The following is an 18,331-nucleotide window of genomic DNA, read 5'->3' as shown; positions in this document are numbered from 1 at the left end:
CAAGTTAGACAAATTTTTTAATATACCACAAACTCACATGGGTCTTACTATAGATAAAGTCTAAAAGTGTGGTTATTATGATTCTTTACAGGATTTATATACGATTCCAGTACACAGAAAAGAATTGTCCAAGTCACTCACAATCAAACTGATCTTATATTTCTCTTGCAAGGCATTTCAGTAAATATAACCAATTAAATACTGACATGGAACAAAGTCTTTTTTTAAGATTACCCAACAAGCTTCAGGCAAATTTGAAATATCCAAAGAAAACTATCTCCTAGAAGCACAGTCAGAAGATAAAGTCATTTACATAGCTTGATGTAGACAGCAAACAATTACCCAGCAAATGATTTTATAAGTTTATATCCATTTAAATGAGGCAATTCAATCTCAAACCTTGAATAACAGTATATTTAATAGCAAATCTTTCTCCTTGCATTTTTTAAGCTAGGAAATTTTTCTTCTCCTTTTAAGGGCCCCTTATATTTCTCACTTTATTTTTTTATGTAGACCCAGTTATGTAGACACCTACTACATCTTACAACTAGTGACATAAGCACTTCAACCCCACTTTTTAAAAAATTCTAAGAGCTTATAAAATTGCTAAATTATAACCCTGCATATGTTTCACTAAGTCTTGGCTCCTGACCCACTGTCAGTAAATATACATTTCTAATAAAATGAACATGTTTAATTCTGTAACTAAACGGCCCAAAGGAACAGTATCTGCCATAGCAATGAAGTCTAATGACAATTCTGCTGACATTCTTCTATCTCAAAATGAAATCATGTGGAAAATGATTTCTACACTAGCATAATAATTAAAAGAGAGGGCAAAATTTGATTTGATAGAAATGGAAGCTTAGATTGTCTCTACTTGTGGGGGAGGGGTGATATTATTTCACGACTATATGATGTTCTCATGCTCTCTTTTTAAAATCACTTTTTTTTTTGATGTCTCAAGTGTCCAGCAATAAATCCAACTAATAGTGAAGCTAATCCAAAGGGCGTTTTTGTTTCTTTTTGTTGTACAGGCATGTCTCAGTTTTGAATAGTGCTCCAGAGAATGGGATTTCTTCTGAGACTTTGGTATCTTTGATTATCCAGATATTTTCATTGTAATGGCATCTCTTTTAATCAGTTTTGACCTCTTTATGAAACGCATGCCTTTGTCTATCTACACAAGTCAAATGAAAATTATATCTAAATAACATATGTGGGGTTGCTAGGTTCCAGCATTGTTTAAGGAAGTAAGAAACAATCTAAAAAAAAAAAAAAAAAGTAAGGTTTTATGACTTTAAGAACCAGAGGACTGTTGTTACCATTATTTTTCTATAAAATATAGATTATCTTAGTTCCTAACAAAATTTTTTAATGAACAAGCATGTCCTACAAGACAACAAGAAAATATAACCAATTAACGTCTAAGCAACATTTTTCAAAGAAAGCATGAATAGAACACTTTATTTGGGTCCTGTCAACACAGTCTAATAACATTTTTCTTTATTTGAAATTGGCTGATTTTAAATAAAAGCTACTCTAGCTATGCTAGAGAACTTACACAAGGAAAATGCTACACTTTAATAATAAATAAAATGAAATGTTAATTCATCTTCGTGTGTACACAAGATTATTCTGTATTGTATAAGCAGAGTATTTTCAATGCAGCTGAATCCCATTAACCACTCCAGGCATAAACCACTTCATTCAAAAAACATATAGCATCCAGATGCTTTATGTAATGCAAGATTTTGCTGAATAGTTATTACTTTCACTGATTTTAGAACACTCTGTTCTACCAAATCCTCCTAGGAAATTTCACAGATTCTTCTCATGGGTTTTTAGCACACGAATGCTCTACTCATCCAAGAGGCTCTGCCATTTCCCTACTTAGAGCATTTGTTACACTGTGCTGTGACCGCCTGCCCTCTAGTCTGTCCTTCCTTGAAGGTAAGGATTATACCTCAGTCATCATATCTTTGACCCTCTTACTTGCTTCTTCTGGGCATCAAGGCACTTTTTCATGCTTGGTGATAGTGACAACAGGATTAGGAAGGCTCACAGGCTCAGTGAGTCTGTTATTACCTGGGACTTGAATCTCTGCTTTTATAATTTTTGAATATTTTAAACATTTCCCCAAATTCCACCCCAATTCCTCTGTATGTGGTCTCAATAATATCAGAAAGTCCCTTCCTTTCCTCCTTCCTGTAACTCCAAGAATCTTGCTCTTGTTACCCTAGTTAATCACATATTATATATTTTTTTTATAAAAACACATAATGTTGGGAAAAAATTCAAAACAGGTAAGACTAGATACTAAACCTCTTAAAATGTCCATTTCCCACATGTATTACCTAATCTAGCAACCTCTCCCTAGTTAATATAACTCTTGTCTCTCCTCATCCATCCACCCATCAAAATCCACAGGCCAAAATCAAGGTAGACAAATAGCAGACGCTCAAAAATGTAACTTGAAGGCATAAAAGAAAGGCTTTGCATGGTAATGAAGACATGAACTTTGCTTTTCTTCTTTACTTTTTCACTAGTTTTTAAAAAGTGAACACCTTTTTTGAACTTCATAAACTTCAAAAGGAATTCTATGGAATTCTATGGCATTTTAATCTTCATTTTTCCATACTTTCCTTTATATCATCACATTCAGACCATCAGCTCATTTCACTAATAAATAATATTTCTAATGTTCATTTATTGCTAAAACCATTGCTTCCTATTAGGCATATTTACTTCAAGAAAACATTTAACTTGATATCAATAAAGTCGGTATCAATAGCTCTTTTCCAAATGACTTGGAACTAAAAACGACTCATATTTAGAATAACTTCCAGTTTCTATTCTCAGATAGAGGCAGTATATCATGCATAGTTTCTGCATCCAAATTGTTCAGTTCTGCTTCATGGTCCCTGCACACAAATTGTTCGCAAGGTGACACTATGATCACAAACCTAAAAATCAAAATACATTTATACATCTTGGAAAAGTTATCTTTGCCTTGAAATGTTTAAGCCAAAAGTTTTTCTTCTAACATCCTTTGGTCAATGTAGTTAAAATAAATTATTCATTTTAGATACCCAATAAATAATTTATTTTAGATTTATTTTTAGACACTATAATTTTTATTATGACATATATTCCTTACAACAAATCACTATGCAGCAAACAGTGGAAGTATCTCAGTTGTTCATGACTTATAGCTAGATAGAAATGACAGAAAAACTTCAAATATAGAAAATGTGCGAACTAAATGGATGCCATGGCAAGAATCATATCAGTATTTTCACCGAAAGGAACAAGTACCTATGAGAACAGTACAATAAGTACTGAAATGAATATTTATAATAAATGGAAGAAAAACTGCATGTACTTTCAATTGATGAAAAATCTACTAATCTGAAGTAATTAATTTCTATTTGAAAATTCACAACTATGCATGCACACATACAAATATAAATACAAAATTTGCTTTTCATATGCTTCCATTTTAAAGCAAACAGAACATTCACAAATATATATAATAATCAGTTACTTTTGGGTGCCAGCAGAAAACAACATGGTTACAATAGAAAATGTATTAATATCATGTACAAGGAAGTAGGGGTGGTCAAGGAAAAGACACTAATTTCTTTCACAGGCCAAAAGAAATATTAAGAGAAATGCTTAGAAAATATTCTAAGCAATCATAAACCAACATGTCAGAATTATCAGATATCTTCATTACATAATCCAGTAAAATAAAGTAGTAATATGCACTGGGTAACACTTCCAGACAATTATCATAATTTTTAAAAATTTATGAAATGTATTTCTCACACTAAAAATTCAAACTAAAGCCATAATTTGGTAAATCCACATTATGAGAAGACAGGACATTTTTTAGCATTGTGCAATGATCATATATTCAAGAGGTTTAGCATAAAGATATTTCATAGAAATATTATTCATAATTGAAGTATTTCATACCCAATCACATCTGTAATATTTTGCCTCTGACCATAGCACCATAAGATATTTTTATAGAACTTAGAGCCATAATTAAACTTAGAAGTCATTTACTTTCAATCACCTTTGTCCTATTTTAAAAAATAATTAGTATTTTTCTGATTTAAAGGTAATAAAAACTTTTGCAAACCTTTTAAAATACAGAGAAGTACAAAGGTTAAAAAGGAATCAACCATAAGCATAACAATTGAGATAGTTAACATAAAAATAAAGAACCAAATATAAAGTGTTATGTACTCACTTAATATCATGAACATTATATCATTACAATTCTTCACAAATATAGTTTCTGACTGCATACTATTTCATCCTCTAGATAAACCGTATTTTATTTAAGTGTACTCCTATATTAGTTGCTAAGAATGTTCACTAAAATTTTGATTATTTATGTGTTTGTATATACAGTATATACATATACAAAAATGCTCAATTTATCAATTTTTTTTAAGAGGGACTCAGAGAAGAGGAATCTTTTCCTTTCATACATGAGAAAATGTAGATCCATACAAGTTAAGGGACTGAGAGGTCCAGAGCCAAGATAATCTAATTTTCTCTTTTATTATAACGTATCAACTATGTTCATAAGACAGTACACTAGTTTCTTTTCATGATATAATCCTCAACAAGTTAGAAGTGTGGGTGTTGGACCATAATCTAAGATCTCTCTTCCTGTTGTAATGTGTTCTATTGCTACAAATTAATATCACGATTTAAATTAATAATCCATTCTAAAATAATTCACTTCTCTCTTATGCCCATATATAGTTGCAACAAACCAAATTAGAAAAGCAAATGAAAACATTAAGAAACAAATAGGAAATAATAAAACAAAGTAGGGAAGAAAACCAGAATGAGAGATTCTTTTTCTTCCTCTTCTTTAGTAGATTACAACTAAAAATCGACTTGAATATGGAAAAAAGTCAATTCTATTATGATTACCAGTAGGCATCAACTTTAAATAAACTGGGCATATTCTATGATAAAGCATAATAACTATTCATAGAGTTAAAGCATGTCAAAAGTAGTTGGATATACTTCTTTATTTGGGAAGGAATGAAGGTTAAAAGTGAGTTGATTTCCACAGTCAAGATAATCTTTCTAGAGACAGTCTTGGCTACCTTTAGATCGCTTGTTAATGTCAAGGAAAGTGCATTGCCTACTTCCAAGGAGAGAAATGAATCAACCATCAGAAAAGCCTGGAGCTCACTGACCTTCCATGTACAAACTCCATGTATGTTAATAAGCCAAAAATTTCAACAGAGAATTCTTAGAAAAATATCAAAATTCAAGATTATTTTAATTTTTTAGTTATAAAACTTTTTAGTTTTTATATAAAGTTTTTAGAATTATAAAAACTTTAAAATAATTTAAAAACTATTCAGATAACCCATTCATTAATGAAAAATGCATTTAGAAATCTTTACACTCAAACATCATAGCATAGCTTTGAATAAGGATTGTGGGCCTTTACTTCACTTTTTTTCCCTTTATTCTCTTAAAACTCGTTTGGGAGCATTACTATGAGTAACTTTTCCTAGTCATAAATGTTATCAAAACACAAAACATGAGAGCTCATTCTAAAAGTAAAAATATATATAACTCATCAAATATAATTAGGTTAATATGTGATGTGACAAATGTTTTCCTTCATGCTAGAAAAGGTTCATCATCTAATTTTGGCAAACAAAAACAACACTAATTAACTAAATGGGAACAGAAGCTTGGTACAACCCATGAATCAAAAGCCACTCTGTATATATATTTTTCTATCCATTAAAAAGGGGGGAAAAAAAGAATCACTAAATTTCAAAGTAGTTTTGTGCCTCTGATTGAAATTACTGATTCAAGTTATAAGTAAGAAGTAGATTTCATTTAAAAACATGATTTAAACCAAGTGGCATTAAGTGACGCACACAGTACATCTGTCAATGTTTTACATGCTGTGTTTCCTTATTGTAATAAACACAATGAAGTTGTTCTTCATACATGGTTCTCACCTTTCTTTTCTTTCTTTTTTTAAGGTATAAACGACACAAGGTTTTTCCCCACCTGATACATTTTCATGGGTATATTCATAGTTCAATGATTCAAAACACCACTATTAAGTACACAGCAGGAAAGGGAGCCTAGTGAAAGCAGTACAATAGATATGATACACTGAGGTTTACGTGTACTTCCCAGTAACCTGGCTATTAACTCTATTCCTTTCTCTCCCAAATAAGAAAGCATATGTAATACAACTGAGTAAGAATAATATTAGTAATATAAATAACACTGACTGGCTCTAATTTATTAATAAGTAAAATATAAACCAATCTCAAACTTTAGTACTTTATTATTAGTAACTAGTTACCACTGCCTGACCACAGATTACAAAATAATATTCTCTAACATTTCATTTCAGAATCATTACCCTAACCAATTAAAACCCACACCTCGATAGCTTACATTATCTATGACATTTAAAAGGAAATTTTCAAGCATACATTGTTCTACTATAAAATTCATGGTCAGTCTTGGCTGAATTACCTGAACACCGTATCTGACATACCTTTGTTCCCACTTTGGAATGCAACTATATCAGCAACAAGATGAAAGAAAGATGACTTACCGGCCCAAAAGAATTACTGTCAAAACTGTGTCCATGATGATCACCTTCAACCCAGATGTGACCACGGGGGACTTTGACATACCGGTTTTTGTGTCCTATAGTTCTAGACATTGAGATAAGAACAGAAAGGAGATAAAACAGCTGAGCATACAAACTCAGGAAGGGCAAAAATGTTGTTACATATATGTAACAGATTATTAAAGGGTATCATATAGATACTTCATAACTTCAATTTTAAGTAAGATGTGGTTAGGTCCCTTTAAGCCTATTTATAGTATTTTTCCTTGTATTTCAATATAATTTAGTGCTTAAACAAAATGCACTAACACCAAATATAATAATTTGCTACTTAATTTCATTCACAATATTCTAAATATGTACTTATGAAGTTACATAAACCCTAACAAAATACAAATCTATTTGTTTTCTGACATTTCCTTTTATGTTAATATTCACCCCTTTCGATTTATTAATAGGCAGCTTCAATTTTCATTTTTTTTCAGTCAAACTTCTCAAGCCAATGGACAAAACTTTTCATAGCCTCCTAACACTCTAAAATTCAGCATATGTAAGAAAGAAAAGGAAATAAAATAATCTGAATGATCTCTTTTCAGATATAAACTATCAGTATCAGTTGAAAAAAAAAATTTTTTTTTTTTTTGTCGTTTTCGTGACCGGCACTCCAGTGAGTGCGCCGGTCATTCCTATATAGGATCTGAACCCGCAGCAGGAGCGTCGCCGCGCTCCCAGCACCACACTCTACCGAGTGTGCCACGGGCTCGGCCCTCAGTTGAAAATTTTTGATCAGCACTAAATTATTCTTAAAAATTAGAAATGTTTTAACAATTCTGAAGATGATTTTAAGATCAGTGATCAATGATACACATTTAGTAGAACATTCTATATTCTTAATGTTGGCTCACTCCATTTGACATGGTGTTGATGGCTTTGTAAAATGATACAAGCTTTTTGCCTTTTTTTTCCATTTTGAGCCTATTAAGGCAACTTTTTAAAAGACCAAGATGTTCATGCCTTTTGACATAGTTATACTACTTGTAGAAGTCCACTAAGAAATAATCAGAAATATGGACTAATATTAATTATCAGGGGTGTTCAAGTCAGGATTTTATAGTAAAAAAAAAAAAAATTAATTTACTTAAAACACAGAATTTTTAAAATAAATTATGATACAACCAACTAAATTAAAGAGATGGGATTAGAATAAACATTATCACAATCCCACAACAATAAATTATTTTGGGGGCAGAGACTGTTTTTGTGTTCTTTTTGTTTTTTTACCTAAAGCTCTCAGGAAAATGCCTAGCCTAAAGAAGCTTCTCAATAAATATTGGCTGAATGAATGAATGAATGAATGAATGAATATCACCCCCAAGTCTATAAGAGTTCAGAAACTGAGCTTGGCGCACTCTTCTTTGAGGTGGAGTCCCTTTGAGACCATTTTTATGTTAGCTAGCAAGTTGTATATGTGCAGAAGAATGCATAAAAAAGAAAAAGTACACATAAATTGGTGCTATAGAAATAGACACTATTCATTGTCTAGGATGGTTTTTAATTTTCAAGATAATTTCAGTGTTAAATTACTTTGCTTTAGATCAGTAAATCATTTGTGCAAGGAAGCAATGTCGTAGCCATTAGAAGTCCACAGTAAGTTAATGACTGCTGTTTATTTTTAATTACTACTAGGAAGAAAGTTTTCAGCTTTTTAAAGAAAAGGAAAAACAAGTTGAACATATCTTACCATTACCTACTCTGTAATATGTGTTCTTCAATTAAAATCAGTCAATTAGTTCTTGACATCACTACTGCTTTTATCATGATATTGCCTCTAAGAACTAATATCTCACATCAGTGTTAATGACAGGGAGAAGACCCTTTTACTTGCTGGCAAGGCACATTCTCCAAATAAAACCAAACATTTGTTCACCTTATTAAGCTTGCTATTTCGGATAAATACTTAGAAAAAAACAATTACCAATTTTGTCTCTTCAAATAATCATTCAAAAATTACAGAGTAAAGCCAGCATAAAATCATTTACATAATGAAATGGTAAGTTTTAAGTCAACTATATTCTTCTGTAAACCAGAAGAATGATATAAAACCCAGTTTGATTTTCAATGTCAAATAAACCAAGGAGTCAAGATATTTGTGATGGAAAACAACAGCATCATAAAAGTACCAGTGACAGCTGCATGTTTTCTTGCACTGACCATCTTATCTTAAAAATCTAAATACACCCTTTGTCCCACATTTTCTAGCTGTTTATGCTGCTTTATTTTTCTTTATTGCACCAACTAACACTTTGATGTACATTTATTGGTATATTTATTTATTGTCTATCTCCTCCCACTAGAATGTAACATGGCCTTTATTGTTCACTAGAGTATCCTAAAAGCCCAGAAGAATCCATTGTACAAAATGCTCAACAATTATGTGTTAAATGAATGATTGAAGAATACTGCCACAAAAGCAGGATAATTAATATAGTGGGTAGTACATAGATTCTGGAAAGTGACTAAGCATTTTAATATTGATACTATTACTCACAAGTAATCTTGTGCAAGTTATTTAGAGTATCTACCTCTGTTTGCCCATCTTTAAAATGGGATAAATAAGACATATCCTAACTGGATTGAGATGAAGCTTAGTAGTTAGATGAAAATATAACAGAGAGGTTGCTATACTATATATCTCTGGAATCACCCTGCCTTGGCTTTTATTATCTTACTTAACACTTTTAAGGTTATGTGATTTGGGGCAAGTTATTGAAACTCTGTCAGTTTCCTCATTTACAAAACTGGGCAAATATCAGCACCTAACTCAAAAAGTTATTCTATGGATAAAAGTGGCATATATTAAACACTTCATAAATGGACTTTTTAAGTAAAGCAGTGAATATAGTTCTGCTGTATAGTTAGAACCCAATAAGTGGTAGTTATTATTGCTATTGTCTTCTTTTGTTCATTATTTTCTTTCATTTTATAATTCAGAATGTGTTCAGCCTCTGCTATCTATTAGCATCAGTCTCTTAAAATTACCTGAACTACTCTTCAATAATTTCCTTTCCCCATAGTTGTGCTATGACTATGGCCTATTTTTAATGGTACAATGAACCTTTTTATTCCCTTTTATTCTTTTTTTTTTTTTTTTTTTGTCTTTTTCGTGATTGGCACTCAGCCAGTGAGCGCACCGGCCATTCCTATATAGGATCCGAACCTGCGGCGGGAGCGTCGCTGCGCTCCCAGTGCTTCACTCTCCTGAGTGCGCCACGGGCTCAGCCCTTTCCTTTTATTCTTATGCTCTTCTGGGACACTCTAAAACTTAAATATGAAAACACAATCTATTTGTGCATATTCAAACATGCAGAGAGAATTAGGTGAAAGCACAATCTATCTATGTGTGTTTTCACCTATAAGTCTCTTGCATATTTAAATGTTGCCATGCTAATACAGAGTGGTTTAACTAGGGTATCAGATAGGTTTCAAAGATGAGCTGTAGAACCCTAGTATAATTCATGTCAACATATATAGTGCATATTTTATTTCTCAGGTTTCAATCTGACATTTTGAAGAATAACCCAAAATAGCATTTAAAAATATGTTAAAATACTGTGCTGGTTCCTTTCAGGACTGCCAAAGAAATATAATACTCCTAATAGAATTTCTCTAGAGAAAGAATTTTAAATAGCTTTGTGTTTCTGAATTCACATAAAAGAAAGACAAGATAATCTTTTAGGTGATTTAACAGTTAAGTGAGGTGTCAGCCTACAAGGTTGTATGTATCTATGGCTTGCAAATAATTTCAGTTTTGACAGTCAAAAATGAGATCTGTATGGTATTATAACTACCTGTCTAGAAAAAATAAAGCATATTTAGTACTAGCTTTACCAAGACAAGTTACCTAGGTCTTACAAATGGAATGAAGAATGATTGCCTCCAATTTGATTTGACCTTGAAGACAATGTTTTTTAAGTTTGAATCTTCTGAGGATCAACAGTTGAATACAAAAGTATTCTCCATGTAATTCATATACACACACATGCACACACACACTCTCGCTGTTTCTTAATTTTTGATAATTAGTATTAATAATATCAATAATTCATAACTGATTTAAGGTATTTTTATTTCTTTATTTTTCAAGCCATTCTATTGATTTTTCTCATTGTCCAAAGCAGTGGCTGCACGGAGGATGTTTAATGCTCTTGGATCCTAGACCCCTGGGTTTTCAATATCTCGAAGGGACCAGGAGTCATGGGCCCAGGACCCAGAAAGATTAGGAGTTGGAAGTAGGTCTCTTTATCATCATTGATAGATAGGACCAGAAAAAAATAATCTACCATCAGGAAAGGAAAAGAATACTTGCCTATCTAGGATTGGGCTCTCAAACAGAAAAATATTCTCCCTTGAGAATCCACATTTTATCTCAGGTGAGATTGGGGTTCAAATTCACACTACTTGGGTGGTTAGAGAAAGTTAAAAATTAACTTTAATTGGCCCCAGCTATCTGGCAGAGGCAAATATAAATCTTTTTAGGGATCATCCCTCACATTGAGTTTTCAAGTTTTCTATAGATAAATTTCATCCAACAGAAACCCATAATCCAAAATAACATCTCAGAAGGAAATAGCCACCATTAGTGAGTCAGGAAAAACAATAAACAGCAGAATTACACCACCAAGGACTACAAATATGGGATTTATCAAACACAGATTATAAATTATGCATATTTAAATTTTTTTAAATTATAAAGGGAATTAAAATCATGAATAAGAAAAAATATTGTATTTTTAAAAGACATTTGTAAAAACACCAAACAGAGCTTCTAAAAATAAAATATATAGCTAAATAAGTGTGTTAAAAATCAGATTGCCAAATATCAGGTGGCAACAAAAATACACATTAGGGAAAATACTGCCTCTTCAATAAATGGTGCTGGGAAACTTGGATATCCATATGCAGAAGAATGAAACTAGACATGCACCTCTCACCATATACTAAAATCAACTCAAAATGAATTAAAGACTTATGTATAAGACCTGAAACTGTAAGATTACTAAGGGAAGATATAGGTGAAACACTTCAGGAACTAGGTCTGGGCACAGACTTTACAAACATGAACCCAAAAGCACAAGCAACAAAATTAAAAAATAAACAAATGGGACTATATCAAACTAAAAAGCTTCTGCACAGCAAAAAACAATCAACGGAGTGAAACAACAGAGTGGGAGAACATTTTTGCTAACTATTCATCCAGCAAGGGATTAATATCCATAATATACAAGGAACTCAAGCAATTATACAGTAAAACAACAAATATCCCAGTTAAAAAATGGGCAAAGGAACTGAATAGACATTTTTCAAAGGAAGAAATACAAATGGCCAAAAACGTTTACAAATGCTGGCGAGGATGTGGAGAGAAGGAAACGCTCCTACACTGTTGGTGGGACTGTAAATTAGTACAACAACTATAGAAAACAGTATGGAGGTTTCTCAAACAACTACAGATAGATCCTCCATATGATCCAGCAACCCCACTTCTGGGTATATACCCAAAGGAATGGAAATCATCATGTCGAAGGGACACCTGCACTCCCATGTTCATGGCAGCTCTGTTCCCAATAGCCAAGATATGGAACTTACCTAAATGTCCATCAGTGGATGACTGGATAAGGCAAATGTGGTATATATACACCATGGAATACTACTCAGCCATAAAAAAGAATACAATTCTCCCATTTGCAACAACATGGATGAGCTTGAAGAAACTTATGTTGAGTGAAATAAGCAAAGCACAGAGGGGTAAATACTGCATGTACTCTCTCATAAGTGGGAACTAAGAGATAAAGAAGAAAGGAAAGAAAGACCACAGTGGTGCCTTGGACTTGCAGAGAAAGAGAACATACCTAGAGATACAAAGTGGAGTGGGGAAAGGGAGATGGGGAGAGAGGTCAGGGATAATCGAGGGGCCAATTGGGTGGGGGACACAGGGTATAATCACAATTTGTAGTAATGGACATGCTGCTATTATGGATCTGGCCATCACATCTTAGGCATGAGTGGTGACAATTTGCTTTGTACCCCATGAATATTGATAACCAATAAAAACAAAAGAAAACATTAAAAAAAATCAGATTGCTATGAGGTAAAGAAAAAAGTAATGCACTAGACTATATATTTTTAAAAATTACTTAGAATTCAACACAGAAAAATAAATAGAAAATATGAGAGATGTTAGAGACATGGAAAGCATTACGAGAAAATGTAACAGTATAATCAAAGTTCTAAAGGAAGAGAATAAAAAGAAACAAGGAAGAGGTAATATTTAAGGAGATATTGGTAGAAAAATTTCCAGAAGTAATGAATGCATGAATGTACAGATTCTGGAATCAAAAAAAAAATAATAATAATAACAAGTAAGATTAATAGAAAGAAACCACACTTTGAAACATTGTGATAAATTTGCAGAACACTGAAGCTCCCAGTCCCCAACACTCCCCCACCTCAAAATAAGAAAAGCTGCTAGAGGAAAAGAAGGTGGATTACCTTCAAAGGAATAACAATTAAATTGAAAGCAGAGTTTTCTTGTTGGGGGGTGTGCTTTACATGAAATATAATTCAGTGATTTTAAGTATATAATTCAATGAGTTTTAAAAGTCTACACAGTCACATAATCACTATCTAGATCAAGACATAAAACACTTGAATCACCCAAAAAATTTACTCTTGTCCCTCTGCAGGCAAATCTGCCTCCACCCCCACCCTTGGCTCTAGGCAATCACTGCTGTGCTGCTTTCTGTTACTATGGTTTTGGCTTTTCCAGAATTTCATATACATGGGATCATACTGTATGTATATTATTATTTCTGGCTTTTTGGATTTAGCCTAATGCTTTTGAGATCAATCCTTGTTTTTCCTTGTATTAGTAATTTGCCCCCCCCCTTTTTTTTCTTAATAGTATATGATTATAAGGATATAACACAATTTATCAATCAATACTTCATGGACATTTGGGCTGTTTCCAATTTGGGGCTATTATTTAAGCAGCTATGAATAGTTGAGTACAAGTATTTGTATGAACACATATTTTCATTTCTCTTGGGTAAATATAAAGGTACTTCAAAAAATTCATGGAAAGGATCCTAGTATCTTTTAATTCTATTTTTTCCACAAACTTTTTGAAGTACCCTTATATAAGTGAAATGGCTAGGTCGTATGGTAAGTGAATATTTAACCTTAAACTTTTTTCCAAAGCAGTAATACCAGCAATATATAAGAGTTCCAGTTGTTCCACATCTCACCAACACTTGATATTATCATTCTTTCCAATTGTAGCCATTTTAGAGGCATACAGTGGTTTCAATTTGCATTTCCCTAATGACTAATAATTCTGAGCATCTTTTTATGCACTTATTTGTTATTTCCATAACTTCTTTGGTGAACTCTCCATTCAAATTTTTTAAATTAAATTAAGTGGTTTATTTAATTATTGAGTTGTAAGAATTCTTTATATAATCTGGGTATTAGTATTTTATCAGATATGTTTTTGCAAATATTTTCTCCTAATGTGCTTTTGTCATTTTCTTGTTTTTTTCTACAGAGAACATAATAACATTTTTAATTCTGGTGAAGTCCATTTAATCAGTTTTTTTTTCTTTTATAATTCATGCTTTGCATACCATAAGAAATCTTTGCTGATTCCAAAATCATGAAGATCTTCTCCTATGTTTTCTTATTCTAGTTTTATGGTTTTAAGGCTTTTGAAATAATTTTTACATGGTATCAGGTACAGATCAAGTTTCATTTTGTTGTATATGGATACTCAATTTTTCTAGCACCATTTTGCGTGTGTGTGTGTGTGTGTGTGTGTGTGTGTGTGTGTGTGTGTGTGTGTGTGTGTGTGTGTGTGTGGCCTGTATGGGGACCTGAATTCTGACCTTGGTGTTATAACACCGCACTCTAACCAACTGAGCTAACCAGCCAGGCCCCCAGCACCATTTTTTAAAAAGACTATTCTTTCTTCCTTGAATTACCTCTGTGCCTTTGTCAAAAATTAATTTTCCATATACAAATGAGTTTATTTCTGTACTCTTTATATTGTTCAACCTATGTTTATGCCATTATCACACTGCCCATAGTTACTGTGGCTTTATAAGTCTTGAAATCAGGTAGAGTCCTCCAACTCTGTTCTATTTTCCAAACCACTTCAGCTATTCTAGTTCCTTTGCATTTCCAAATAAATTTTAGAATCACCTGTCCATTTCTATACAGAGGAGCCCACTGGGAGTTTGATTAGGATTACTTTGAACCTATTGAGCAACTTGGGTAGAATTGACATCTCAACAACATTGAATGTTCCAATTAATAACATCGTATATCTCTCCAATTTTAAAGATAGTTTTAAATTTCTGAGTTATGTTGTGTAATTGATAGCATAAAAAATTGCACATATTTTGTTAATTTCTAAATATTTATTGTTTTTTGATGTTATTTTTTAAAGTTTTTTTTTTTTAAATCTTAACTCCAAATTGTGCATTGGTACTACACAGGAATACAATTAGGTTTTCCATATTGGTCTTGTATCCTGCAACCTTCCTTAGCTCACTTATTCTGAATTTTTTTTTTTTTTTTTAGAGAGTTCTGCACATGCGATCACGTATTTTTGCAAATAAAAGCAGTTTTACTTCTTTCATTTCTTTTAAGTCTATGTGTTCCTTCCCTCTCCTCCTCTCCCATTGCAATGGCTAGGGCATTTAGAACAAATCGACAGAAGACAAAAGAATGGACATCCTTGACTTCTTCCTGCTAGAAGTAAAGCATTCAGTTTTTCACCATTACGTATGATGCCAACTGTATATTTTCCATAGATGCTTTTCATTAGATTGAAAAAGTTCCTGTATTCCTAGTTCTGCTGTGAGTTTTTATCATGAATGCTACTAAGATGATTACATGACTGGTCTTTTTAAACTGTTAATTCAGCAAATACACTGACTTATATTTAAATGCTAAATCAACCTACATTCTTAGGACACAGTCAGCTTGGTCATGATGAATTTGACATGCTATTATTTCATTAAGAATGTTTGCATCTATGTTTCTGAGGAATACTGATCTGCAGTTTCCTTTTTTTGTACTATCTTTGTCTGGTTTTGGTAAAAGGGTAATACTGTCCTCATAAAATAATATGGGAGTGTCATCTTCTACATCTTGGAAGAGGTATATGCAGAATTGATATTATTTCCTTATAATGTTTGGTAGAGTTCACCAGTAAAGCAATCTAGGCCTGGAGTTTTCCTTGATAAAAAGTTTATTTATACTATGAATTCAATTTACTTAATAGATACAGTACTATTTAGATTATCTATTACTTGTTTAAAAGTTTTAGTAGTTTGTGTTCAAGGAATTGGTTCATTTTACTTAAACTATCAAATTTATTCACAAGGAATTCTTAATAATGTATTGTCCTTTTAATATCTGAAATATCTATAATGATATTCCAACTTTCATTCCTGGTAATGTTAATTTTGCCTTCTCTTTTTCTTGATTATTCCAGCTAGAAGTATATCAATTTTATATGTCTTTTCAAACAACCACTAATATGTTTTTCAGCAGTACAAGTTCCATTGGAGTCTTTTTATATTGTTTATTTCTCTCCTCATCAGGTTCACATTTTCCTTTACATCCTTGAGCAGATTTATAATGTTTATGATAGCTGTTTTAAAGTCCTTGACTTCAAACTCTATCATTTTTATCATTTTTTGTCTGTTTCTACTGGTGGAATTTTCTTTACATTATAGGTCATGTTTTTCTGCTTCTTTGTATGTCTGGTAATTTTTGACTAATATAGACATGAAATTTACATTGTTGAGTGCTGGATTTTGTTGTATTCCTTTAAAGAATGTAGGACTTTGTTCTACAGTGTCATGGGGGGGGGGGGAGTAGTTGCTAAGGATTCATTCCTAAGGACTAGTTTAGTCCTTTTTCAGTCTTGATCTTAAGCTTTGTTAGGTAAAATCCTAAGCAGCCTTTAGTATAAGGCTAATTTACCCCCATAACTAAGGCAATACTCTTCTAAAGACACTCAATGCCCCCTTTTACAATATCTCCATGTTATGGCTGGTGGGAACTCAAAGAATTCTCAATCTTACATGAAATCTAAGAAATATATGACCTACAGCTTTTCAGCCTGTAGTTCTCTAGGTTTGTAAATTCTTATCTTACATTTACGTAGATTAATACTCAAAGAAAGATTTAAAGGAACCCTTCTACAGATCTCCAGAGGTCTCTGTGTGTAGTTCTGTCCACTAGTACTTTGACAAGGTACTGTTTCAGCCCCTAGGAACCAAATCTGACACCTCAGTGCTGAGAGATACTAGGAGCTGTTGCAGACAAGAAGCTACCTCCAGGCAGAAAGTTGAGGATAACTATAAAGCTTATCTTGTTTGCTTTCCTTCTCTTATGGATCACAGTCCTGTGCTGCCTGTTGCCCAATGCCTGAAAACAGTTATATCATATTCAGGTTGAGTAAATCTATCTGAAATGCTTGGGACCAGAGTATTTTAAATTTCAGTTTCTTTTGGCTTTTTAAATATTTGCATTTTACTAGCTGATTGACCATCCCAAGTCCAAAAATTCAAAATCTGAAATGCTCCAATAAGCATTTCCTTTGAGCCTCATGTTGGTGTTCAAAAAGTTTTGGATTTTGGAGCATTTCGGATTTCAGATTTTCAGATTTAAAATGTTAACCTTGTATCTAATTTTCTTAGTTGCTAATTGCAGGAAGATAGTTCCTATAGCACTTTCCTTCATGAGTAAAAGCAGAAGATGTCCCTGAGATTCTTAGGAATTGATCTGTCGTAGAGCCATTGATATTGGAAGTTTTAAATGCTCCCCAGGTAATTATAATGTGCAATAAAGGTTGAAACTAACTGTTTTTAAAAATGGATTTCAGGACAGAGGCAAAGACTTTCAGAAGAATGACTTATAAAAGAAATAGTGCATAGTGAATAACTGCAATTTGTGGTGGTGGGAATGATGATAGTATTGATCTGATCATCACAACTTGGGCATAGTTGCTGAAGGTCAACTCTGTGACCCATGAATATGTATAATCAGTAAAAATTTAAAAATTTTTTTAAAAGAAATAGTGAATATGGAAACTGGCAAACATGTGTATAGCCTCCCCCCAATAATGTTTAATTTGGGGATAAGAATTATATCACTTATACTAATAATACGAAAGAAAAGTGATTGCAGTTAAATTTTTCTGAGGTTTTTGAACTGTTCTGGTGAAGAGTAGAGATATTTATTAACTTTAACTTTGTTTAGCATACATTTCATACATTTAAAACATTTTAAGAATAATAATGAAAATACAGTGTTATAGCTTAAATCAGTAGAATGAAAACAAAATTTAAAAATCTCAATTAATTTAAAAAAATGCAGGAAAGGACAAAAAATAGGAAAAGCAGGATCAATGGAAAGCACAAAATAACACAGAATCCAAATATATCAGAATCATAATAAAAATAAATGAACTAAACTAGATAATTGAAAGAAAATGATTGTCCAACTGGACAAAAATTCTAGATACAGAATAAAAACTTTATATATATGCTGCTTACGAGAGAGATACATAAAACAAAAGGACACAGAGAATTTCATAATAATAATAAAACAAAT

General features: G+C 32.3%; 1 protein-coding gene across 7 annotated transcripts in view; it reads right to left on the bottom strand.

Moving 5' to 3' along the window:
* IMMP2L (inner mitochondrial membrane peptidase subunit 2) overlaps positions 1–18,331 on the bottom strand; it is an 896,337-nt gene that overhangs the window by 210,288 nt on the left and 667,718 nt on the right. For all 7 annotated transcript variants that reach the window (XM_063100446.1, XM_063100444.1, XM_063100443.1 and 4 more), the window contains one exon: positions 6,632–6,734. In XM_063100446.1, the coding sequence (XP_062956516.1) occupies positions 6,632–6,734 (103 nt within the window). The remainder of the gene's footprint in view (positions 1–6,631; positions 6,735–18,331) is intronic.

This window comes from Cynocephalus volans, chromosome 6 (assembly GCF_027409185.1).
Source record: "Cynocephalus volans isolate mCynVol1 chromosome 6, mCynVol1.pri, whole genome shotgun sequence".
Classification (NCBI taxonomy): Eukaryota; Metazoa; Chordata; class Mammalia; order Dermoptera; family Cynocephalidae; genus Cynocephalus; species Cynocephalus volans.
Note: the sequence above shows the minus strand (reverse complement) of the source record. Positions and strands in the feature narration are given on the sequence as shown.